At 40.7% G+C, this 27,695-nt stretch overlaps 1 protein-coding gene across 1 annotated transcript in view; it reads right to left on the bottom strand.

Moving 5' to 3' along the window:
* The window catches only part of LOC149301006 (putative E3 ubiquitin-protein ligase DTX2), a 42,199-nt gene extending 23,652 nt beyond the window's left edge, over positions 1-18,547 (bottom strand). Inside the window, exons 1-3 of the mRNA XM_089484622.1 lie at positions 18,238-18,547; positions 2,518-3,097; positions 1-59 (exon numbers count right to left, since the gene is read on the bottom strand). Coding sequence (XP_089340748.1) covers positions 1-59; positions 2,518-3,097; positions 18,238-18,547 — 949 coding nt within the window. The remainder of the gene's footprint in view (positions 60-2,517; positions 3,098-18,237) is intronic.
* Between the last annotated feature and the right edge of the window lie 9,148 nt (positions 18,548-27,695).

Raw genomic sequence — 27,695 nt, 5'->3', positions numbered from 1 at the left:
CTGCAAGAGCTGGCTGAATGATGCTTTGTCTCTGAGTCTGAACTGGTATAGATGGTATCCTTCAAAGAGAAAAAGAAGCAAATTTGAGTTAATTTAATTATGGAACAATAGCACGACTAACAATCAACAGACCACACTGCTCTATGTTATCCGCCAAGATGCTATGGATTTGCAGTAAATTAAATGTCCGTTAACGGTAAGTCGCGAGGTCACAATGAGAGATCAGCCTACACCCTGAACAACGAAACCTGTTTAGAACAAGTAGTGTCGTCATTTGCTTACAGAAGACAGAGAAGGCAATGTTGTTTTAATATGAGTAAACAAAACAGTTTTTTTTCACTTGACTGACAACTGACCATGTTGGCAATCAAAACCAAAATTTTATTGAGTTTTCAATGTGGCATTACCAAAAAATAAATAAAAAATTAAAATTACATATATATAACAATGCCATACAATATTAGTACCACTAGGTCCAAATTACATTGGGAATTTTTAGGTGGATTCTACCTTTTATTTTCTTTTAATAATTAATCTAGTAATATGGTTGTTACATGGCTAGAACCATAATCAGGTTTTGTCATATATTATGCTTTTGTGATACCTTGTTCCTTCTGATTTTATGCAATAGTTCTAGCAAGCCCATAAAGTAGTAATAAGTAACAACTTAATCTGAGATTGACGCCCTCTTCACTCCCTTTATTTCAAAACGGATTTCTCTGCAATTATCCAGGGTGTAAAACAAACGGATGATTGCGCAATTTCACCTTGCATTTCAGCATGGCAAAGGCACAGAGAAGGACAGGTACTACGTGTTAATAGTCTGACTGAAAAAGCCCCAGTCGCACGTCATTGGAAAGAACAAATACTGTAATTATTTGGGACGTGGGATTTACTTTGCCTGGTTACTGGCAATAAAGATTTGGAAACAAAACACAAACAAGTTGTTTCCCAGAGATATGTTGTGAAAAGTGAAGTTTTACAAGTGATCAGAGAACTGAAAGGTTTGTAGGTTTAAGGACTCACTAAAACTAAACAGTACAAAGTTTTAGTGTTTTCTTTTGCTTGTTAAACAACTCTGCTAAAACTTCATGTTATGGCTTGATTTTTGCTTAGCTTTAACATTGATGTAAATGAAGTACGGGGGCACTAATATATTTGTCTCTGAGAATATTATGCAGATTAGGGGAAGGAATTATAATCATACAGAAGGTATCCAACTGCAATCAGTGTGCATCAAACAGGATTGCAAGACAACAAATGGTGTTGATTGTTTGCGCCCAGAGTAACCCTCAAGGAGAGATGGGGTTAATCTGATTTCAAAAATAAGGAAGAAAAAAAAAAAGTTAAGAAACTGGAATATTTCACACAAAAGTAATTTCTTTAAAGGGACACTTCAGTCTTCCTACGCATATCAATCATATGAGAGCTGACAGGACCATGCAAATACATGGGGGATTCAGCAACAATACTCTTTGCTCACCCCCCCACCCCCCCCCCCCCCCGCTATTCCCTGTGCAGAAGACGTGTTCAGCTCACATGACAGGGGAGTCTAACAGGATCCCTGTACGGATGGGTGTAAAGTGCTTCCATTGATTTCAATAACAGCGAGAACTGCAGCTTCTCCCTAAGGTAAGCATTTATTTATTTATGGAGGCTAAGAAAGTATGGCTAAAGTGGCAGCCTCCATGTCTGCAAATCAAGGAAGCCTAGCGGAACTAAACAGGATAAAATCAAGTTGTTTTTTCCCCCCCAATCCTAAAATCTGTAACTGTACACAGTGCTGTACTCATTGGCCAACACTAGCAAGATTAGTCAGTAAAGAGGGCTGAGCTAGCCGTCTGTTATGCAAAATTCAATGTGTAGAGGCTCTGAAAAGTTATTGCTGATCTAAAGATAAATTTTACATGGGTTAGCAAAGTTCTTCCTGTAGCAGAAGCTCACTGTGGTTTACACCTCAATGCATTGTGCAGTCAAGGAGATGAAACACAACTACCGCAAACTGTACTGTCAACATTCTCCTTAGTGACGTAACCGCAAAGAAAAAGACCAACCTATTGTCCGTAACACGATTACTGTATTATATTATATGTGAACCTATTTTTTTTTTTGTTGTTAAAGTAAATTAAAATGTGGTGACGGTCATTTACTGAGTGTATTCCAGAGAAACACATTAACGGGTCAATACCATGGAAATATGCAAAACACTGTAATGATCACAGAAATTGAGTCATTAGTCTGGCTGTTTTTTTATTCGGGGGACACACACTGGGCAGATATTTGCTTGAATATTGTATTAAAAAAAAACAAAAAAAAAATTTGCTTTGTTGAGTCAGACCGCAAACTTAATGCTTCCTGAACGGCGTACGCTATCATCCCCCGTATTGGTTGTACAGAGAGAAAATGTTGTTTCTGAAAAGTACAATGCGTTTTAACTCTAATTTGTAATTGCTAAAAAAAGTCTAATATCACCTCATTCCAACACAATACACTGTAAAAGCAGTATGATCAAAGTACCTGATTCCATTAGCGGAAGATGGACCTGGAAAGGACATGGAGGTCGATGGTGGCTGATGATATGTGCTGTTCAGTTTTGGTGTGGACTTTGCACTAGTCATTGACGGTTTGGGGTATGGTAGATAACCAACATTATTGGTAGAAATAAGCGACGTCCGACTAGAGTTCTGGTAGTTTGATGATGTTGGCAAATTAACCATGGAATGTCGATTACGAGTTGAAATAGGCCCAGCTCCGCTGCTCGCTAGACACTGGTGGCACGCACATGCAGCAGATCTGTGTACTGGCCCTGTCTTGGGGCACAATGCGTACGGTGTATCAAGGCGTCTCTGAACCTGTCGCCGGAATCCGGTCATCTTGTTTGTCTGAACACAAGACACAAAGTCAACGTGATAGTGCAGTCCGAGTATCGTCAGATCAGCCGACTGATGTCTGTTGCAGAAAGCCTCTTCCAAAAATATGGTGACTTGCATTTCATAAGGGGCCCAGTTACCATCATCATTCATCCATTCCCAACAAATTCCCTTGCCGGGTGCAGAATCGGACGGATAAAGAAATTTCCTTACAAACCGCATTGTTCCTGCAATAAACAATTAAAGAATAAAGTGATTACCATAAGCAAGGTATACAATGCTACAAAGTATTGAAAATCCCCGCAATTTTCACACACATACACACAGTGGGAAGGAAAAGCCTTTGAAATTACCTGGTTTTCTGATCTACATCTATGTCAGAAGTATAGACGAACACAATGTGCTTAAGCCAGGGCTCGACAATATATATTTTGTTCTGCGACTTTTGATTGCTCTGTAAACACAACGTGTTGATCCATTGTACATTGTGTAAATAATAAAAGGTGTGTCAGGGAAAGGGTACATTAATTTGACGATGTTCCCTAGTTTCTTGCTCCATCACATATGTACGAATGAGTATTGTGAAAACGGGTCAAAAAAAGAAAAAACAAAGGCTGTTTAAAATAAAATCATTCCCTTGTGTAATTTTGATTCCAACTCACAATTTCTTCATTTTGTATATCACAACCGACAAAAATACAACTTTTTATAGACATGTTATGTGGGGTTTTATGGATTCAAGTTATGAGATGCCAATTAGCTGGGCTCAAACAGATTCATTTGCGACCATGAGCTAATGCCCTATAAACTCAAGTGTTATTTTTCACCGGTGGTGATAAAGCATATGTTTCCATAATAGCTCTGCAGTAGTCACTGAGACTTCCACAGACCTTTCCAGTCTACAGTCAGCATTTGGAGTGTGAAGTACCGACTACTGTAGCCCCTCACATATCTGAGCATAGACAGATTTAAGACACATGAAAACATGAATATGCAGGGGGAGGAAATAGAAGAGGAAGCAGAGGAATTGGATGTGGAAGGAGAAAAAGGGAAAATAATTTGAGATAGATGACCCAGAACTGTGGAAACAAACTTGGAAGGAGGGCGACACAATGTTTATTTAAGCAAAATAGACTGAATTCCACTTTCAAACGGGTCCTGACATTTGCCCTCCCTATGTTCAGCCTTAGATTCCTTTTCGGTGACCAAAATGAATTTCTCATGACAAAGTCCTTCCGTGGTGCATAATTGGCAGTGGGATCTATTACTTGTTGATACATTCAATAAATCTGTATCAAGAACCAAAGGCAAACCTTCTGTATGGGATAACTGGGACCTTTGCCATAGACTGGGATACACCTCACTTTCCCTGTGCCACACTCATAATGGAACCAAATATTTTAGGCAAAGAAGGCCATGTGTACCTGGAGATTTTTGAACTGCAGTCTATTTTTGATGGACCTGTCAGCAACCTGCAGCATAACGTGGAGGATGTTGCAAAATTAACTGGAAGGTGTAGCTTCAGATAAACCGCAAAGATGGCCTGAATCCTTTACCACCTGTTCCAGATCATATGTGGTCCTGCCTTCCTGTGCTTTGTCTAGGTTTATATTGGCTGCATCCGCAGGGCGATTGCTGCCTTCTTCTTTCAGAGGAGAAAGAAAAGTGGAGCGTTGTGTTCCTTTATAAGGAATACCTAAAGAAGCGAGCCTCATAAAGAGGAAGTACCGTATTTGCTCGATTATAAGACAAGGTTTTTTTCAGAGCAAATGCTCGGGGTCGTCTTATAATCAGACCTCAAATAGGTCTGGCTATAAGGCGACTAAGATCCAGATCCACCGCAGCTGCAGGGGACCTGGATCCTCCTGTCTCCCCCCCCCCCGCCCCACTTACCGGTACTTCTGAGTCCCCGGTGTGTAGCTGGGACAGCGTGTAGACCCCCCGCTGCTAGCCACGCCTCCTTCCGGCTGCAGCGTAAGTGCGTGGGATCTACACGCTGCCCCGGCTACATGACAGGGAAGTCAGAAGCACCGATAAGTTGGGGGGGGGGCGGGGGAGGGTTAAATGGGGGGCATAAGGCATTTCTGGAGGCAGAGTACTCTGTGAAATGCCTTTTAACCCCCTTAATGCCACTCTGCCCCCAGAAATGCCTTTTTAACCCTCCATACGCCACTCTGCCTCCTGAATGCCTTAAACCTCCCTATATGCCACTATTCCCCATAATATGCCTTTTAACCCTCTAAATGCCAGAGTGGCATATAGGGGCATGTAAAAGTCACAATATGTTTCTTGTGGAGAATTTGGAAGATGGGACAGAGGATCTGGCAGAGAGACTTCTCTGAACTCTACACATCCATTGTTGCCAACCAGTGGTCAGAAAACATTCAACCAATCATGGAGGCTGTAAAAGGTAGAGCACTGCTGTCCAGCACATAGTGAATTCATTATGAAGCAATATCAAAAGTATTAGTTCCTCCTGGTGTAAAGAATGTGTTTTGAAGCTATTGGAAGCTTCTATTTTATTGAAAAAGGTTTAGGGCATCTAAGGACAAATTACACCTTTGACTGTGCAAGTACCGTATTTGCTCGATTATAAGACAAGGTTTTTTCCAGAGCAAATGCTCTGAAAAATACCCCTCGTCTTATAATCAGGGTCGTCTTATAATCAGACCTCAAATAGGTCTGATTATGAGACTAAGATCCAGATCCCCCGCAGCGATGCAGGGGACCTGGATCCTCCTGTGTTATGCCCCCCCAACTTACCGGTGCTTCTGAGTCCCCGGTGCTTAGTCCGGGCTGCGTGTAGAGTTCTACACGATACAATCGCGTAGAGCTCTACATGCTGCCCGGACTAAGCACCCGGATCCTCCTGTGTTATGCGCCCCCCCCAACTCAGAAGCACCGGTAAGTTTGGAGGAGGGAGGGGGAGTGTTAAATGGGGGGTGTAAGGCATTTCTGGAGGCAGAGTGCTCTGTATTTCTGGAGGCAGAGTGCTCTGTGAAATGCCTTTTAACCCCTTTAATGCCACTCTGCCTCCTGAAATGCCTTTTACCTCCCTATATGCCACTCTGCCCCATAATATGCCTTTTAACCCCCTAAATGCCAGAGTGGCCTATAGGGGTATAAGGCATTTCTGGAGGCAGAGTGGCTCATAGGGGGTCAAAAGGCATATCATGGGGCACAGTGGCATATAGAGGGTTAAAAGGCATATCATGGGGCACAGCGGCATATATGGGGTATAAGGCATTCTGGGGCAGAGTGGCAAGCCTGGGGGCAGATGTGCATAACTGGGGGGGGGGGGCAAGTTGAAAAAAAAAAAAGGAAATAAAAACAAAATATTTTTTTCATAGCTTTTATTAACAAACAATTGTTCACATAGTTTACATGAATTAACATTTACTGGTAAAACTTTTTTCCTATAGGGTCGTCTTATATTCAGGCTTTTTTTCATAGGTTAATATTCAGATTTTGGGGGGTCGTCTTATAATCGAGCAAATACGGTAGGTCTAAAAACATTTAGTAGCTACAGGTGTGGTCTTTCTATGTTCTGTATTGTTCCTTCACATCCTATAGTGCGTTTTCTTTATAGACCTCTCTTGGAGGGCGTTGCAAAACAAGTTACTAGATAGAGCTAACAGCTATTATAAAAGAATGGTAGACTCATGAACAAAGATGTTAACCATTTACAATGACTCCTTTGAGCCTTTAGCTGTTACTCTAGGGTTTTGTTTTTTTTTACAACATAGAGCATTTCTTTTTGTGAGGCATGGTTGACAACAGTACTGCTAAAAAGTACACCTCCAATCTGGTTTCATTAATTGAACCCCAGGTTCGCCAACTCTTGACTGTAATTAGCATTTGTTAATGGAATTAGCCTAGGGGTTCACATACATTTTCCAACCCACACTGTGAATGCTTGAATGATGCATTTAATATGGACTAGAACAATATATTTTTGTGTTATTAGTTAAAAGATTGTGATTATTGTAACTTGAACAAAGATCATATATTTTAAGACAAACTATTACTCCTCTAAAAAAGCTAATGAAAACCTGCTAAATATATTCTATTTGTCCGAGTCTAGAAATCCCAGTGGTTTAATGTTTTGTTTTTTTATCATACTACACCCATGTCAGTTTGATATTGAGCACTTCAAGCAACGCCAGCTGAACTTATGAGGCAATCAACGATAATTTTTGGGGGGCTCTACAATTTATTTATTTTTTTGTTTTTGGTGTTGCAGAATGCCTTAATGTCCAAGCAATGCAGCAATATCAGATGAGCAAAGAAAGTGATTGTTGATCGCTTTCTATGCTTGTTTAACCCTATGATGTGCCAGGCACTTCAATTGTCATTAAGGGTATGTACTTCCGTGACGTGCCAGACAGGTCAATTGTCATCAAGGGATTAAGTCTGGAAAAGTTATGTAAGTTTACATCCTTTTGTATGTTGACCAAAAAGAATATATTAACTGTGACTAAAACGTTATTAAACAATTCGTCTAACTCAGGGCTCGACAAATCCCAGGCGCCAGGTCGATTGAGAATTTTGTCCTGGCGCCTAGGTATTTGTCAGCCTGTTAAATCCCCAAAAAATGTCCCCACATCGCCACAGACCAGCACAGCCACCTCGAGCCCGCCCCCGAGCCTGCGATTACTCCCACAGAGTGATTCTGTAGGCTGAAACCGCGATTTTCAGCTGCCACAGGCAGATTAGCAACAGCAAAAAACGAGCCCCCACAATCCCTTTGATGACTCCTGTAGGCATGGAAGCAATTGCGTCCCAGCTGACCAGCCCCAACCCTCCCCTGCTGCCTGATCGCTCCATGAGAGCGACAGTGCAGCGTTAACCCCTTTAATGCCACAATTGTGTATGACAAATTCGTGGCATTGCAGGGGTTAACATTTGTCACCACAAGCTTGTGGGGACTAAATATCAGTCAATGCTGTGCTCCAATGGAACATCAGGATTGAAAGAGTTAAAAAAAAAAAAAAGAAAAAAAAAAAGGGGGTACTTCCAGGTCAAATGCTGTGAGTTTAGTAAGTGAGCTGATAATGATCAGATCACTCCTGACCAACTGGTAGTTTAAAAAAAATCCTGGCTCCTAACTTTTTTAGCTGGCGCCTAGATTCACAACAAATTTGTCAAGCCCTGGTCTAACTTTAGTAGCAATACATGTTCCCATCCAATCCAAAAGCTCAATACAGAATGTGGTTGATATACGTAGTTTTGGAAGGCATGTGGCAATGAGTCACTAGAAAAACTGGGGTCTTAGTAGTGTAGAACTATTTTGCATATCTTGCTACCCCTCCACCTGGTTCAAAGTGCTGGGAATGACTATAATAATAATAATAATGAAATAATATATTTGGAGATAACAGACAATGGTGGAGTGCTTGTGGCAAGTAATACATCAGAGACATAAAACAGTCAGGTAAACATACTATTCCTTAATTACTCTGCTTGTATCTGGGAAAACGTTGCAAAAAAACCTATGCCGTCATGCCAAGTTACCAAAAAAAGGCACGTCTGCAAGTCTGAAAAAGAACAGTGGTTTATGTACGGCCTTGATTGAACAGAGAAAAACAACCCCAGCAAAATAAGCTATTCTGGAACTATTTGAGAATTAATCACAAAACACGAATGAAGCTGAAATTTTCTGGCACAGGGCCCTCCTCACCTGTTGTCTCTGTTAGTCAATTTGTTATGTTACATACTACTTGTTATGTCCTGTCTACCCATTGTACAGCGCTATGGAATTTGATGGCGCTATATAAAACAATAAATAATAATAATACTCTCCTGGCTGCTCACATGTGCAGATGTATAATTTCTCATTGTTACAGCACATAATCTTGCTGGTTAACACACACCAATCTAAATTCTTAAAAACACTACCTCTCACCTTTTTCTGTTCCTCATGTTTGTCCTGTCCAGGGGTAATGTATGAAAGTAAAAACATGGATTGGGGGAAGGAAAAAAAGCTGGCTCCCAATTGTTTGGGCTGGCTACTAGATCCAAACCAAATTTGTATAACATTGTATACATTTAGCAAGCAGCTGGCAGGTAACATTAACTGTAGCTGAATTGGAAGCTCACATAGATACAAGTTTCCATTGGATCATCCTGTTGGTTGCTGCTATATAGTAGCATAACAATAACATTAGGTTGATGTTCCAACTTCTTTAACAAAACTGGGCATCCTGAAACTTTAAATTAAATTAGCTGTCTACTTGTTTTTCCCCCACAAAGGCTTCTAAAAAACAACATTTACTTTTATACAACATATTTTATTTACACACATAAAAAGGGCTGCTGTTTCAATGGGTCTTGAGAAAAAAAAATAAAAAAATGTATGCATCAAAAGAAAAGGTAGCACTGGTTGCCTTAAACTGATAAATGCACATAGACAGGTAAAATAAGAGCACTAGAAAATTCCTTACACATTCACTGTGTATAGGTTTATCATGCCTTTTAGCAGATTCAAGACATTTTTTGTAAACATTTTTTTCTTTATTTTAGCAGCCTAGCAATCCCAAAATGTTGAATAATACGCAGTCTGGATGAATTAAACAAGCCCACACCCAGCAAGTAGGAAGTTAGACATTTGCTACAAATACAAACCGGTAGCAAGGTAATCTACAGCTTCCCTTGACCTGGGACAACAAAAGAATATGTTTGGGCGTTCATGTCAGCCTCTTCCCTTAGGTCAAGAGTGCAAACAACAGAGCCTGGACATATCCATCCGGTCACCTAAAACCAGCCAGAACCTATTCTAACAGACTTCGTTATAAACTGGAAGTTGTGTAAGGAAATCACAGCTCATGGTATCTTTCTACCCTCTTTCTATGCATATACAATTCTGAACTATCCGCTCAGCTCTCCCAATCCCTTTAATTTCCCCCCACACAGGAAGCTGGGATAGGCAAAACCAGCTCTCTGTTGTCTGGAAATGTCTTTATACTCATTAACACATACACCACTTGCTGTATGTATGCTCATGAAATGGTATGCGCAGCTGGTAACTAATTGGGGCTTAATCATGTAAACACACTCTAAGATCACCCACAGCTTGCGGCCATGTGTATCCAGCAGACAAGTGCACATGAAAACCGGGTCCGCTGAAGGAATGGGGATAATGGAAAGTGGGAGGCACTATGAGCACTGGCCCAGAAGTCATTTGCTTGGTGTACCATAGGGCTAATCTTGGCCTGTGTGCAGAATGTTGCTTCTTGCCTGTTTTAGCCAGTTTTTAAGCCACCTAGGGAAACTAAATGATAATCACTGCAACAGTGATCGTGCTATGGTTGGGGATATGGGATCTCCCCTCAGTGGCCCACTGACCTGTAGAATTGTGAGGTGGCTGGAAACATCTGTCTTTCTTTTGCCTCTAACCACTCCCATGTACCCTTCTGGTTCCTAGCAGTATGCTATGTCAACATAGGCTACCAAACAGTGTCAGGCCACAAATGTGGTCTAAAAATATACTTCTAAATTACATAATATTTTAAGGAGCATAGTTGCCACAGACATCATAATCATCTTTATCTATGGGCCAGTTAGTCTGTACCGCTTTGCCTGTGTGTAGAGGCCCTCTCATGCCGTATACACATACCTGGAAACCCTCAGGGTGAAATGGCAAATTCTCAGGATCACACTGTCTGGAGCGGACTCCTTCCTATTCTGCACGGATTTGATTATACATAAGATACTACCAGCTATCTTGTGGTTAATGTAACTGCTTGAGTGCAGATGACTCAATGAAGTCGATCTTTAAATAAGGACAGTTACAGCCGTTTGGTTAACACATTTGAAGCATCGCTACATATAATCTTCACTTTGGGCTACTTAAGGGTTAGCATTTCAAGAGCCTCATGGTGGGCTCAGTTAGAAAGTTCCCAGATATGCGTATACAGGTGTGTTTCATTGATATATATTTCTCCCTACATGTCTCATCCTCTTACCATAAATCAAACAGCTATCAACTGTCTACCAGTTTACGTAGATAACGTTTGTTTCATTTCCTATAATTGAAACAACCATTTTAATAAATATGGAAGAGTCAGGAATGCCTACAAAATTACAATTTAGCATTTAGCCTATTAAACTCCTCTAGAAGAACTGCCTGGATTGCAAATGTGCTTCTATGTGTGGAAGTTTCCCATGGCCTTGTCACCAAATTGTAGACTCCGCTAGCCAATGCTTCTGCATATAGCACACAGCAGTTCTGCATGAAGACAGATCATTCAATTAACCTATAATTTACAATACACACTGGAATGTGTAAGCGCCTTAAGCATCCGCTTTTTTGTTTGTAAATCAGCTCCATGATGTTCTCTGGAGACTTTTAGGTAAATGCATTTTAATGACATCACAACAGCTGTGGACGGCTGGCACTTGGTCTGCAGAGCTCTAAGCTCTAGATTTACTACAAGCAAGAGATCATATTAAGAGACTTTTGACACCGGCGAAACACACAGAGAGAAAAGCTTCCCAATTATTAACTCTGGTCTAAATAACTATTTTTTTGTATATACGGCATGTCATATTTTCATTATAACCTCTATAAAAGGACTAAACATACTTTATTCCCTGGCCCGGATGCCATCTGCTTACCGAAAACCAACCATGAAACCATACACTCACTGAATGGACAGGTGTTCTCTCTCAAGGGGGCAATCATATGCATAACCTCATAACCTAGAACCCAAAGGAGGCCCACTCGCTCTGTGCATACAAAACTTTAAGGCAAGAGGACTTGGCAGCTTTAAATTTCACAAAGACAAAGACTAAATAAAAACTTTTAGTTTTTCGGCGAGGGTGATGAAAGTATACATTTTAAACAATTAACGCCTGCAGATTTTTTTCAAAGATAGAATGATCTGAATTGTATGCTTCCCCCCCCCCCCCTTTCCAGCTGCCCCCATCCTTTTGCAGAGATGCTTAAAAATATTCCATCCTGTTATTCCGATCCATTTCCTGGGAAGCGCCCAGTGTCTGTCCGTCTGGAAGATGCTTCTTCTCTGTTGTATTTCGGTAAAAAGGGATACTTCCAGACAAGACAAACCCAGGTTTTCCCACATAAATATTTAGATTTAATGAGGGATGCTGCATTAAACGTAGGCAATTTGGCAGTAAAGGACAGAAATTCCACAAATGGTTGAAACATGGCCATCTGAAAGACAGCAGTATTCCAGGGGACACTAATACTAAGGATAGTAGTGTCAGTCCAATGGTATATAACATGTATACGCAAATATTATTTCTACATTATTGTATATGTTTGTCATGGGTATCCGAGTCCTGGTATTTATTCGGCACTGCAACAAGAACTCAGTCGTATGAGCAACCAAACAAATAAGCGTGGACATGATTTAGGTCCTGGTGACGTTTACCGTATATTGCCCCTATATGAACAGACGCCCTGGTGTGACTTGAGAAGAATGATGCTTTAAGGTTGAAAGTTATCCAAAAGCAAATTGGAATTAGAGATCTGTTCAAAGTATTCTGTCACCGCATCGAGGGGGAAATATAGGCGACTTCAAATCGGTCAAAAATTGCATAGAGATGAATAAAAATAGCGAGATGAGGTTGGTTGGGGCTGTCGTGTTATTTCTCTGAAGCTGTAATAGTTAGTGTACAAATCATCAGCAGCAGGAACACGGGAAGGGCATGTTTCAGATAACCAACGTTTAAGACCATCTTATTTTATTGGACATATGATCCAAATAAAATTTTAGTGAAACCGCAAATGAACCATATTTTTTTTTTTTTTTTTTTATAAGACATCCAACTTTTAGTAATACATTTGTGATCTTGTGCCTGTTCATAAAAATAGTTTCTGTTCAAAACAGCCAGTCAAAAGCAAGAAGCAGATTAAAGTATAATTCCCAGATTTAGCCGTCTCTACCCCATGCCAGGCCAGGCCAAACGCTTTTCCAAGATTAAGTTCCCACGCTGCTCAGATCTTCCAATGAGATTTTGTGGCCAGGGATTAGTTATCAAATCAGTTTTACAAGTGCAGATGTTCTGATAGATCAACAAGAGATTTAATTAATACAAAAGAAGGCTGACTTTCCAACTGCCAGCATATAAACCATTCTCCAAACTGAATCCTTATGTTCAAAATATTTTTTTTTTTCGTATGCTGAATACATATGCAGCTTAAATCACACCTGTACATCCAGAAGGGTATTACAAAAGATATGAATGCCTAATGCTTGAGAGTACCCCCAAAAACCCATGCCCATTTTTTCACAGCAGGTTAACCGATTCCCCTTTTAACTAACGAGGACATTTATACAACAGCAAGCCTTCCAACTTCCACCGAGCTTTGCCTCTGTCCCACTTTATGGGATTAGGCACCTGCAGTCCTGCAGCCCAGATTTCATTCTCAGGCGTTGGCAGTCTGAGTGACCCTCTACCTCCCCAGCTCTTCCCCCCTTTGGCGTCCCGATTCACTGGGGGCGTAGAAGTTGGGAGGCATGCGAAGCGCCTTTGTGAAAATCCCTGCAGCCAGTATCGCTGGTTAAAGGAGGGATCGGGCCGTCCTAGCTGAGGGTTTCCTTGTACTGCTGGCCAATTTGCTACACGCTGAGCTGTTCACTATCCAGTTGGTTTCCTTACCGTTATACCAGGCCAATTACCACACCTCTGCGTAAAGCTTATTAAAACAGGTATTTAAACCCAGATCTGTCTCGACCTCACGGAAGAATCACTGTTCCGGGTTTAGACGCATGTGCTTAAGAATCATTTACCAGATATTTGTCTTTTAGTAATCAAGGCTCAATAGCTGCCTTTCCTTTTCAAAGTTGTATTCTTGTCCTCATTTAACCTAACTATGCCACATGCTTATAATTTGTTATTTCAAGCTTCTCAATTAAAACCCAGCGTAGCGTTGCTCCATTCTAGCTGGAGAATAAACGGATCCCATTCAAATATCCACAGCTGCCAAAATCCAGGGGGTCAAACCCTGGGGCAGGAGGTGGCTGCTATAAGACATATAACAATCTCAGGGCCTGATCCATAGTCCCATCAGCTTTGTTTCCGTATTTTTTTTTATATACTAACCACATTTTTACATTCATCCTTTTATGTCGGTTTTGTCCATGCAAGGGAAAGTCTGAACATGGCTAAATATTAGTGAAAACTTAACAATAAGTTGAAATGCAGACAGTTGCACTAGTCCGTTTTGCATTTTACTGCATGCATTCTTTAGTTACCGGAGCAAGGACATTAGATTTCCACCCCATGGCAGCTCTATTGAAACAAGTAAGTACGCACATGCTCTGCAGCACTCCCATTGAAATCAATGGGAACAGTGAAAGATAATAGTTTTCGTGTAAGCTTGCGAGCAGGGCTCTCTCCACCTAGACATCTGTTTGTCTTAGTCCAGGGCTTGACAAATTTGTTGTGAATCTAGGCGCCAGCTAAAAAAGTTAGGAGCCAGGATTTTTTTTTTTTTTTAAACTAACAGTTGGTCAGGAGTGATCTGATCATCATCAGCCCACTTACTAAACTCACAGCATTTGACCTGGAAGCACCCTTTATTTATTTATTTTTTAACGCTTTCAATGCTGATGTTCCATTGGAGCACAGCATTGACTGATATTAAGTCCCCACAAGCTTGTGGGGACAAATGTTAACCCCTGCAATGCCAGAAATGTGTCACACAATTGTGGCATTGAAGGGGTTAATGCTGCACTGTCGCTCTCAGGGAGCGATCAGGCAGCAGGGGAGGGTTGGGGCTGGTCTCCACACTCATGTGGAGACCGAAGAACCCTCTCCCCTGTCCCTGAAGCCGCCTTTGGCAGCTGGGACGCAATTGCTGGTCTATAGACCAGCCATTGCAGGGGGAGTCTCTTTGATGACTGCTGTAGGCTTCCGTGCCTACAGGAGTCATCACAGGGCTTGTGGGGGCATGTTTTAGCTGTTGCTGGCTTGCCTGGGCTTCCAGGCAGACCACCAGCAGCAGAGCCCCGTACAAAAGGGGAATTAACCCCTAAAATGCCACAATCGCGGCATTGAAGGGGTTAACGCTGCACTTCCGCTCTCCTGGAGCGATCAGGCAGCAGTGGGATGTTGTGTCAGGTCCCCACACTTGTGTGGGGACCCAATCAACACTGAATCCCCTTTCCTGAAGCTGCCTGTGGCAGCTGAAAATGCAATTGCTGGTTTTCCTGCAACCGCGTTTTCAGCCTACAGAATCACTCCGTGGGAGTGATCTCAGGCTCGGGGGCGGGCTCGGAGTGGCTGTGCTGTCTGCCCAGACTCCTGGGCAGACAGCAGCACCCCCGCGATCACAGGCTGAGAAACACCTAGGCGCCAGGACAAAATTCTGAGTGGCCATGGCGACCTGGCGCCTGGGACTTGTCGAGCCCTGTCTTAGTCTGTCAATTCTAGTATTGTCATACCCCTTAAATATATGGATTGTACAAAGAGCTGAGTAAATTGTTGGTGCTATATAAATAAAAGATAATAAAGCTTCCATTAAAGTGCTACTAGCTGCCTCCGCGCCCATTTATTTCAATGGTAGACCTACAGAGCGTGCACAGCCGTCTTGGTTTTAGTAGGGACAGCTAGAGAGTGAGAAAAATGAGACAGAAGTCTCATTCTCTAACTCCGGTAGCCAACAGTCCATGTACCAATTTTCATGCTGTAAATTCATTAGAATCCATGCAAAATGATCTCCAAGTTGCATTAAAAAAACACAAGTTTTAGGACTAATCTGTCTCTAAGAATATTCCTCTTTAAATGTGGTCATTCAATTGGATACATTTTTCAACCCAGGTAAATCTGATCTTTATAATGCATAGCTAGAGCAGCAAGATTAAAATGTTGATCCTACTAAATTTTGCAGGTTAATAAACTCACAACATAATAGACAATAACCTGCGTATCTACCTCCCCACATTATATTTATACTGGCCGAAAGTTCTCTGAATTGTGTAGCTAATAGCTTAGGTATTGGAGGGAGTTTCTGTTGTATCTCTGGCCTGTTGTTCCAGCAACTGAAGTTAGACAAAGGAAAATATTAGGAAAGCCAGTTACCCAGAATGAGGCAGGTGAAGAGATTTATAAACAGTTTTACATTCATTTGAAACGTCCTTTAGCCCTTGGTCCAGTTTCGTACCACATAGGTAGCTGGCAGGGCTCGACAAACAGTAACAGTAAACTGTTTGCACATCGGTGCACAAAACACAGTTACAGAAATGAGTTACAGGCATTCGTGAAAAACAAATGTAAACCTGATCCTGAAATTAAACATTTCACAGGTGAAAGAAAAATAAAAACCCAACAGAGAGTTTGTGAACAACGCCTTTGTAAGTACAAGATTGAGTTCCAAGAAATGATAGGTTATGTCGGTAAAAACTTCTCACACCCAATCTCCTCCTGTTTTTTTCATTCTGATGCTTTACCTCAGAGTGGTGTTGGCCATCTTGTTTTCTTTGGAAAGTGTAAAAAGTAAGTACTGCTGATTAAAGGTTAACAATAGGGTCAGGACGGGACTGGCAATCTTGCAAGGCCTGGTGGGCCACTGGCCAAAAGCAATCCATACAAAGTTGCAGATTGGGCCCTGCAGCCTGGTGGGCCACTGGCCAAACGCAATCCATGCTAACTTGCAGATTGGGTCCTGCAGCACGCGGCCACTGGCCAAAAGCAATCCATGCTAAGTTGCAGATTGGGTCCTGCAGCACACGGCCACTGGCCAAAAGCAATCCATGCTAAATTGCAGATTGGGTCCTGCAGCACACGGCCACTGGCCAAAAGCAATCCATGCTAAGTTGCAGATTGGGTCCTGCAGCACTTGGCCACTGGCCAAAAGCAATCCATGCTAAGTTGCAGATTGGGTCCTGCAGCACACGGCCACTGGCCAAAAGTAATCCATGCTAAGTTGCAGATTGGGTCCTGCAGCACACGGCCACTGGCCAAAAGCAATCCATGCTAAATTGCAGATTGGGTCCTGCAGCACACGGCCACTGGCCAAAAGCAATCCATACTAAGTTGCAGATTGGATCCTGCAGCATGCGGCCACTGGCTGCATATTTCCAGACCCAGGCCGTGTGAGCGTAAAAACAGAATGTGCGGCCACAATGGAAACATGCAATTATGTTCCTTTAAGCAAATAGAAATATGTAGCAGTTAAAAGCAAAAATCCTTGATTTCACTCAGCTGTTTCTCTGCACTCCAGCTGTGGCTCCACCGACGGGGCCAAGAAACTAAGCTGTCTGCTGCTGCCATCACGTAATACTGGCCCCTGTAGCTGAGCCGGGGGGGCAGATTCCCTGCTTTCCGGGTGCCAGAAAGTGATTTATAGTCGCCATGACGACCTGGTGTAAATCTATGCAAGATTCTTACCAGCAACATCTATCTCCTGAATATCTCCAATTTTAATACTGTTCCTGTCATTATGAACATTGACCAAATCATTTGAACAAAACTAGAATTGAATTTCATTTAGAAAAGCATTTTCATTTAAGACTTTTGAATGTTTACAAAGCATGTAACACAAGTCAAAGGCCCATCCCAGAACTATTTTCGTGTTCATTTCGCAAGGATTCCGTAGCATCTTACTACATGCAAATTAGCGCAGGTATTTTTTAGTTATTTGAGTTATAAAATGAGACTTCTGTCTAATTTAACTCCTCCCTCAGCTGCCTCGAGAATGTTCATCAGTACTACTCCCACTCTGGTCAATCGGCAGCAGCCGATCACATGTATGCTATGTCCACACTTATGTTTGGCTACCATACTTGTGATTGGCTGGTGCTACTTCCACTTTAAGGGGAATGCTACCGAGAATGTGCAGAAAAGTATGCTTCCAGCTTGTACTCCCTGCTTTTAGCAGCAACAGTCAGGGAAGGAAGTCTCATTTTCTAGTGGACTGCAATACAGCAAAGTGTATTACGGGAAAATGCAATTCATCCCCTGCAACAATAGGCCATTTGGTTGCAACTCTTGCAATGAATAAGGACAAGTTTATTATTTTGCTTAAAAAGAAATGTTTACGTTCACTTGGGATATTTTTGTTATATTTTGATGACTCCTTTCAATGTGCCAAAGAGGAATCAAGGGCGTCTCTTAACAATTTAGGACGAAAGGTTTGAATTAATATTTGCGTCGCAATATACATTCACGCCAACCTAATCCACCTGTCATACCAGTTAGCCCCAGTTAGTTACTCAAACTGCTATCATTTCCATAACCAGCCATGTATTTAAAGTTAGAAGGTGTACAAAAACACCCTTTTAACACAAGTACAACAAATTATGAGCATTTCCAAGATATTTACTTAACTTAAACTGTTACATAACGCAACTCCTATAAACGGCAAGCGAAGAATTGTTCAGTTAATGCGATCACTTACCTGTATCCTGACGAAACTGTGTAAGTGTTACAATATCAATGATATAAGGTGACAATTGAGGATCAGCTTGTCCAAGTGAGATACTGCTGCTGTTTCCAGGACCTCGAGGACCTTTCTGCTGCTGAGACAACTGCATACACTGCTCTATATAGCTGCTCACCACACTGCTATAAGGCCTCCATTTCTTGTGTTCATCTTGCCATTCCCAAACAGCAACAGCGAGAGAGCCAGAATTCCAGGGGTTATTCGGGACAGGAGGCGTAGAGAACCCAGCAGCCGCACCACCTGCATGCGGGGGAGCAGCTGCCATATTCAAGAGTTACAAGTCCTTCTGAAAGTCAGCCTCTTAGAAAGCCAATAGTTGAAGGGTAATGTTTTCAAAAATCATCTTTAGAGCCTAAAAATATAAAAACATACCAAGTTCAGAAAAAGGAATTAAAAGAAAATTGCCAGAATTTATAAAATCTATCTCTTGATGTGAAGCCAACAGCCAATTTATGATTATTTGTAATAACAACTACATATATTTGCAGTAGGCTGATCAATTAGTAATAAATTATATATATATATATATTTAAATATAGCATCCTCCACATATGTTCAGTCCCATTTACCAAAATGTATTACAAGTTCATTGTTACAAAAAAAAAAAAAAAAAGGCTCACCTCTTACACAAAAAAATAAAAGAGCTTTAGGTTATTGTAAAGAGATATTGTAGAAAAGAGGTATGCATGACTGCCACCGTGAAAATCGTAAAGAGATATGGCACAGCTGCTGGCGACAAGTAAAACAGCGCAGCGCAGGAAATAAGTGTCTACATCAAAAAGTAGTACCGGCCTTTCGCGGAAATCATAAAAAAAAAATAAAAAAAAATCACCCTTACTGCTTCTGCCAACCTTCCCCAGGCTACGCTTTTACCTTTCATTCTTGATATCTACTAACTGCATAATATGAACTGAAACCACACAAGCTGCCAAACTGTTTGGAAAGCATGTGATAGATGCATTAAATAAGTGACAGATTGGGTGGTGTTTGTGTCTATTAAGCCGGTTGCAAAAACCTTTATCTCTCATTAATCTGCTTTGACTGTTCCTTCTACCTTTCTTTGACTTTATGCATTTTAACAACTGCTTTTTACACTTCTTTAATTAAAAGGCCAATTATCACCTTCTTTGCCTCATATTACTGACAGAGGTGCACTAGTACGGTGATAAACCCTAGAGGAACAGGATATACATCCAGGTTTAGTAGTGTCTAAAATACAATAATTTTACAATACTTACAATAATTTATTTTGATATAAAACTTTAATTATATTTCTTTGAGTACACTAGAAAGTGTGACTGTACAGGGCTTTTGTGCCAATGTATTTTAACAGCATATAGTCAATTACAGTGGCACAATGGCCACTTACTCCTCCTGTAAAATGTTCAACGGTGTATGTCCTCCTGTAGAATCCTGGAGCTTGAAACATTCCGGAAGAAAAAAGAAAAAAAAATAATCAAGATCTATGATGATCTCATAGCACATATGACACATTAAGATGGGTAACACCTTCTCCAGCAACAACACTGTCAGGATATGTAAAACTCCATTAACAGCACCCAGGGTTAGGTTATAATTGCCTAAAAATATATAGGTCATCATGACACGTGATCTTTTAACAGCCACTGATACCATCTTCTGATATATGAGATTATATTTGTGTTCCAATATATTCATCAACGCAAACATGATGTGTGTCAGGTTCTCAGAAGGTGCAAGGCTGACATCACAATTTTCTTCTGTCTCAAGAGTGACATTAGTGATGTAAATTCCTGCATCATAGTGTAATAATGGAGGGAAAGCCTACACCAGCCCCTCATATGCTGGCTACCAGCCACCTTCTCCTAAGATTACTGTACCACGTCATCGTGCCTGCGTCATCTCTCCCTCATCAAATATAGCAAATTACGTAACAGTTTGGCTACCACCTTCTATTAACGGGCCATCGGATAAACAGGCACCCTCTTGCACGTTGAATACTTCTTAAGTTAGTATTCAGGGGTCACGTTTCTTCGATACTCACATCTTGAAATCTTACAACCTTCTTAGTCAGAATAAATTATACTAAAATAGAACTAATCCTTAAAGCAACGAGGATATGGAACCTCTGGCAATCCAGACACAAACAAACCGCACGGGGGTCTGAAGCGACCCGACACGTATTTTGCGTGTATTAGTGACTTACTAGGAAGTGATATGCGGGGTTCTTTTTCCCGGCCTTGATAAAACTTTTTCCCCTCACAAGCACTTAACTTCACACACAGCAGATATGTTCTTGGCCTCACAAACCCACTGACACCCCATGGTTTATTTGTCAAATGCCAGCTTACCCCCTCTCTCTGTGCGGTGTTTCACAACAGCTTCTCTCCTCAAGGTTGTGAAAACACAACACAACTTCTACGACTGTAACACCCCGTCCACGTCCACCATACAGTGCACACCCATCTGTACCACGTAAAAACCGCCAACACTTCCCATCTACCCATAAACAGGAATTAAAAATAACTTGGCTTTCATAGAAGCGCGGCTAAAATCCACATAGTATACTGTTACGCCGCCACAAACACACCTTTATGAGACTGTCACCCGAAAGCCGGACCCCATTGCCATACCTACACTGCTTTACTTTTCTTTACGGCCCCCGTCCCGTAGTGCAGTAAAGTAGGTGAGCGGTGACAATCCAAATAGCAGCGGAACGAATACGCGCTCGTACGGGAGATACACTCTCCAGTTACTGCTGGCTCCCAGTGCAGAGGATAGAGAACGCTCCAGCGCGTCACTCTGTGATGTTATCCGGCTACGGGAAGACGGCAGGGACAAAAGTGTTCGCGCTGCCTAACTCGCTATAGTATTCCTAGTGATGCATCTTTCTAGCTTTTATCGTGGGCTTATATGTTTATAAGTTTACATTTAATACATTTGCCGTTTTCAATATACACGTTACTTATGTATGTCTCCATCATCTTTGCCATCTAACTGTCCTGTATTAGATGGCACAGTTGTGGTGTGTGAAAAAACTCTTCCCATTCCCTGTATATAACTGAAAATACTACGTATGCCACTCTGCCCCATAAAATGCCTTTTAACCCCCTAAATGCCAGAGTGGCATATAGGGGTATAAGGCTATTCTGGAGGCAGAGTGGCACATATGGGGTCAAAAGGCATATCATGGGGCACAGTGGCATTTAGAGGGTTAAAAGGCATATCATGGGGCACAGTGGTATGAGGGGGTATAAGGCATCTTTGGGGCAGAGTGGCAAGCCAGTGGGCAGATGTGCATAAGGTTGAAAAAAAAGGAAATAAAAACAAAATATTTTTCTCAATCATAGCTTTTATAAAAAAAAAATTGTTCACACAGTTTACATGAATTAACATTTACTGGTAAAACTTTTTTCCTATAGGGTCGTCTTACACTCAGGCTTTTTCTTTTTTTCATAAATTAATATTAAGATTTTGGGGGGTTGTTTTATAATTAGGGTCTTATAATCGAGCAAATACAATATATATATATATATCTAGATATATATTTTTTTTTAACATTTTTTTCTATATATAAAAAGGGGGCAACCTTAACCCAATAAAAGCCACAACAAAAAGATTATATATAAATATTATATTATATGGGTGGGAGGGTAATCGCCTGAGAAGCAGCTCCTCCATGTTCATCCCTTGGCTCTCCCGCTATGCTGTTGCTCACCAGATGCTCAAAGGTGGTCAGAGCAGACAGCTAGCAGTTGGCCGCAGGTGAGTAAGACGCACCTCAACAGGGGGCGAATTCCCGCCCTTTGCGGAGCGTGAGGCACCCTCGAGGCCAAGGCGGGCAAAAAAGGGGGAAGCTTCTTACTGCTAACCTCTACCACTATCCTGACCTCTATCTGACCCCTTTATCCCTACAACCACATGCCGCCCTGACTGCTAAATTGAGTCAGGGCTATCCAGTCTTGCACAAGCACTTTCCTCAAACCAATTCTGTTTGTCTTCCTCTTAAATGTAACAAACTAAAGAGCTATTTAAAATTGGGCTTTTTTCTGTTTGTCATTCGGTGCAATTGTTAGGGACTGAGCCGGACAGGGTAAAACGAGGCCGCTGTAGCCTTAAAGTGCATCCTATGCTGCGGCTGGATATCAGAGGCCACATGCTATGTTTTTATGCTCACGCAGAGTGCGACTTGGCATGTCCAGCCAGTGGCCCCAATCTCCAGCATCTGATCTGCCACAGGAGCAGCAGGTCGGGTGTATGTGGAGTGATGGCGGCCAGCGGCCAGCCAGGAGATATTTCATTTAAAACTTCACTTCATGTAAACAGATCAGCAGGAGCATTGGCAGAGCTAATATTATCAAACCAATTTCCTGTCCTAAAGTTCTCTCCCTTTTCCAGACTCCACCAATCGAAAAAAATCAGAAATAATCAGAAAATTGATGCAGAAGTGACCTTTATTTTACTCTCTAAACACTATTACACGTATTAGGTGTACAGAACTGTAAAATGTTGGGTTTGGGAAATATTCTATTTTGAACAAGTTCAGAAGATCTTAAAAAGGAAGATACCACAGTGTTTGGTGCCCTCTAGTGATCAATGTACAGTATATATCTCTAGTTAAGTTATGGTAAAGAACATTTGATAGCAGACTAGAATCCTTAACCAGGAGAATCCCTAGACTCAAGATTTGGAGCTTAAGACCACACCAAGCTTTATCTAGACTTCTGCCCCACACATATATCATAAAACTAATTTTTATCCACCATAAACTCGCTAACCAACCTTTGCACATAAACATCTAATAAACAATGTCCAAATCTGTTAAAGTGCATTTGTAATACCTGAGTATTTTTGCTAACTTTGGGCTATAGAAAAAATATGTGATAATGCTGAGTAGGTGTGTAGACATGTGTAGTAGATGTAGTGTGGTTTCTAGTATCTATAGAAAATATACACTCATTGCCTGTGAACTGATTGTTACAGAAAAAAAGTGAGTTAGGCCTGGTGTGATGGGATAGAAGAGGTTTAGTAAAATATGTCTATGAGCTGCAATTCTCAGGAGGGTTGGAAGTGTGGTAAAATGTATGTCTTGTACAAGTACCGGTTATAAATTTAAAATAATATGTCTTTGTTATTAACAGATAACTAAACATATTTGTGTGGTTTCTATTATCTATAAATCATGTACAGTTTTTACCCGTGAACTGATGGTTTTAGGAGAAAGAATAAGACCTAATTAATGATTCCAGTGCAACGTAATCTTGTGCATTAGCTGTAGATTGTACCAGGTAATCCCAGCATTGTGAGCTCATAATGGCACCGCAATACACTGGGAGCTAGAGAGCTTTGGTACTGCTTGACTAATTAAAATAGCTCTCCTGTTTAGAGTATTCTACAGAGAATCAATGTATGCATTTTTCAAAAACATAACAAATAAATAAAAACACTTACTTGAGAAGGGCCCACCTCCTCTGTGGTCTGTCGATTTTTGCCACTTATTGGCTGCTTTGAAGCAGCCAATCAGTAGCGGGAAGGAGCTCTCATTGAAATCAAAGCTAGAGCTTTCATGCATGTGCATGAAGTCTTAACAGACACTCTTCCGTTGCTTTTACCAAGCCAGTGCTAGAGCTGATTTACAAGGAGATGCATCCCCTGCTGGGGATTGGGCAAAGGGGCAAATGCATATGGGAGGCTTCTGCAAAAGAGACACAACAGAAATGTAAAGTTACCTCTCAGTTATCATATGCCGTAGAGTGCATATGAAGGCTAGAACGTCCCTTGAAGTGTTGAGGTGGAGGTGAGAGGACTAGTAAAATATGTCGTGGAAGGAGTGGTGAAAAGGAGAAGAGAAAAATAACAAATGCACATCTATGTAACATACATTTACACAGTGGCAAGAAAAAGTAAATGAACCCTTAGAAATTAGCTGCTTTTCTGCAGTTATTGTTCATGACATGTGATCTGATCTACATCTAAGTCACAATGTGCTTTAGCTAATAGTACAATGATAATCTTTCCTGTCTTTATTGAAAGTACCCATTAAACATTCACAGTTTTGGTGGGAAAAGTAAGGGAACCCTTGGATTTAATAACTGGTTTCCTTTGGAAACAATAAGTTCCAGTAGCTGCAGATCAGACCTGCACAAAGTTTAGGAGGAATTTGGACCCTTTTCCTTACAGAACTGCTTAAGCTCATCTATATTCCTAGGATGTCTGGTGTCAACGGCTCTTTTAATGTCATTCTACAGCATCTCTAATGGGTTAAGGAATGGGCCACTCCAAAAGGCAATTATTTTTTTTAAATCATTCTGCAATAGATGTAATTTGATATTTAGGGTCATTGTTCTACTTTTACTGAGCTTGGACAGCCACCCTGACATTTTCCCGTATGATACCTTGATGAAAATGGGAATCCATTGTCCCCTCAATCATGCCAAGCTGTCCAGGCCCCAAGGCAGCAAAGCAGTGAATGTTAAATTGAAGAGCAGTTGCTTCTTCTGTGGTGTTCTCCCATGGACTTTATGCCTGTTCAATGTATTGCGTACGGCAGACTCATCAACCGAGATGTTAACCAGCTCCAATGATTCCTTGAAGACTTTAGCTGCTACTCTAGGTTTCTTTTACCTCACTAAGCATTCTACCCTGTGCCCTTGGAGTCATCTTGGCTAGGCGAACATTTCTAGGGAGAGAAGCCACAGTACTAAATCTTCTCCATTTATAATCAATTTGTCTAACTCTGGACTGATGAGTATGTAAACTATTTAAGATTACTTTGTAATCCTTTCCAACTTTTGAAAATCAACAATTCTTAAATTGCAGGTTTACATGGTTCACATCAGCAGATGGTTCTTAAGAATAGCAAACTCAAATCTAAAACACACCTTTAATCCCGTTTAATTAATTGTACCACAGGATTGTTAACTCCTGACTCCAGTCAGCTTTTGTTATAGTGATTAGCCTAGGGGTTCACTGTTTTATTTTTTAACAGTGTAATAACATTGTATATTCTACAATTAGCATATCTGTGAGGTGTAATTGGGCAGATTCAGACCTCAGGTGGGCCCTATACTAGCCTTAAAGGGACACTTCCAAATACTGGACAGACACAAGTTAGACTGTGTGGTTAAAGGCATGGCAACAGATAATGTTTCCATTGTATTTATGAAGCTGTTGCAAAATGGCATCAATAAAAGTCATTACAAAATAATGCCAAAGATGACTGAGGCATTATATAAAAAAAATACAATAACACTATTATTATATATTATATATAAGACAATAACAAATATAGATAATAGTTTTACTGTTTCAAATATTTCTACATAACACAGATAAATCATGTACACTAAGAGGTCAGTTTACAGAAGCATAACAATATTAGCTACATACAGTATGTCTTTTGTTACTGTTCCTCTATGAACTAAAATACACCCGTTAGTCTGTTGGAATGAGTATGCAGGATGCATTGAACTCCCACTTTGTTGAATTCAGTTTATTAGCATTACATGGTAAAGAGTTTAATATGTCTCAGACGTACATACAAATGTTTCCTTCTCTAAGTAAAAAAGTATATTTTTGGTTCATGCTATGTTTGCAAATGCAACAGCAGAATTTTGAATTCCATACAGAACTCAAGAGTCCCATCAGGCCATCCTTTTCATCAAGGTGTCCTTGAACTGCTCTTTCTCACCTTGTTCTCGTTACTCGACCAGGGCAGTATCCAGAGCACATTCCTCTCATGACCAGATAAGAAGACACAGACAATAGCAGCCTTGTTCAAAAAAAGGAAAACTGCACTTAAAACACTTCAGAATGTAGTTCTGTTTTAACAAGCTATTGCAGTAGATATTTAAAAGCTTTTAAAAGCTACAGTTTTATTTGTTCATGTGTTCAACCACATATCGTCCACTGAAATTATGGATTTAATTTTCCCAGCATCAACAGTGCATTTCCTAGATTCATAAATGTACTTTCATTCCTGTGCTTTTAGGCAACATCAGGCAATTGTGAATTGCAGGAATTGTAGACCTGGAAGGATCCATGACATCAATCATTCTACAGAAACGACTATTCGTTCAAATACTGATACGCACCTGTTTATTTAGATTCAGCTGGTAGGCAAAATGGTATACTGCATGAACAAAGTATTATTATGGAAACCTATTCTATGATAAAAAATAAATGTCTTAAATTTACATTGTAACAATAATAGATTCTGAATATAGAAACAGTCATCGCTGCATAGCCAGGTCCTTGTGGTTGGTGGTCTCCTCTGACATCCCAGGCTGTGACTGTGCCAGCACACAGTATTGACTGTCTAACTTTTGAGCTAGGTTTATAAAGGAAAACTGTCCTACTTTGCCAAGAACCCCCCCACCACATTTGCAAACAATGTCTGGAGCCAGCTGTTTTGGAATAATATTGAAATGTGAGCTATGAGAGGGCAGATTCAGACATCAGGTGGGCTGGAAATGCATTGGAGCTCGGTTGAGAGTCTGCAAAACTGCACCATAAAAAAGAAGTAGCAGGCAGGTCAATTACAAGATAATACATCAGTGGATTGCAGAGCACAGACAGTAATGGTAAATCTACTGTTAAATAATGCAAAGCCCCCATTTTGCCTTCAATAGTATTACTAAAAAGGACAATTCTAGGCAGAATCCAGTTTGTGAATCTGACCCTATATAGAGATTCATCTCTTCTACAAAACAACTTCATAAATAGGATTATGCCTTTTGGCTGGTAAGAGGGCCATCAATACACCAGAATCTTTGAAGATGGTCCCTGAGATGATAAGGAACGTGAGATAGAAATTATTTCTGTACACACAACATAAGCTGAAATGAATGGTCTCTAGTATTTTAGGCTTTAAATAGAAATAAATAAATACAAATTAAATAAAAGCTATTATTGTGATTTTTTATTGTATTGTTTTTTTTCATTTCAGTTTACCATAAATGTTCCTTTGGGTCCCTCTCATTTCCCGATTTATCCCCACTGTTTATCAATGACAATGTGTGATTAGTCAAATTCCCCCCCCAAAAAATAAACACAACACTTAGGAGGTTGAACAAAAAAGTATTAAATGTATTCTCTTATCCGTTAGATATTCCCATGAGTGTTGCTAGATTGCAAACCAAGCCCTAGTAAGTTCCAAAAGAACATTAGCCATTCTAAGCACACACCCTAAATGGACACCATAAACCCCTTTATGCATTCTATGTAGACTTTATACAGTTCATAAAACTCATCTCATGTATTGTTTCATCTAATGTTTTATATCAATACAGAAATGCAAAACCCTAACTAACCTACCACTGAAAAACTCAAAGAACACAACAAACCAAAGTGCAAACAATCAAATTACAATATTGATGATAATAATAACAATAATAATAATAACGTATCTACCTACCAACATTTATTTTTGGTTT

The sequence above is a fragment of the Sceloporus occidentalis genome, unplaced genomic scaffold (genome assembly GCF_023333645.1).
Source record: "Sceloporus occidentalis isolate IW3139 unplaced genomic scaffold, rSceOcc1.0.p SCAF_22, whole genome shotgun sequence".
NCBI lineage: Eukaryota > Metazoa > Chordata > Lepidosauria > Squamata > Phrynosomatidae > Sceloporus > Sceloporus occidentalis.
The sequence above is the reverse complement of the archived record's forward strand: the minus strand, read 5'-3'. Positions and strand labels throughout refer to the sequence as shown.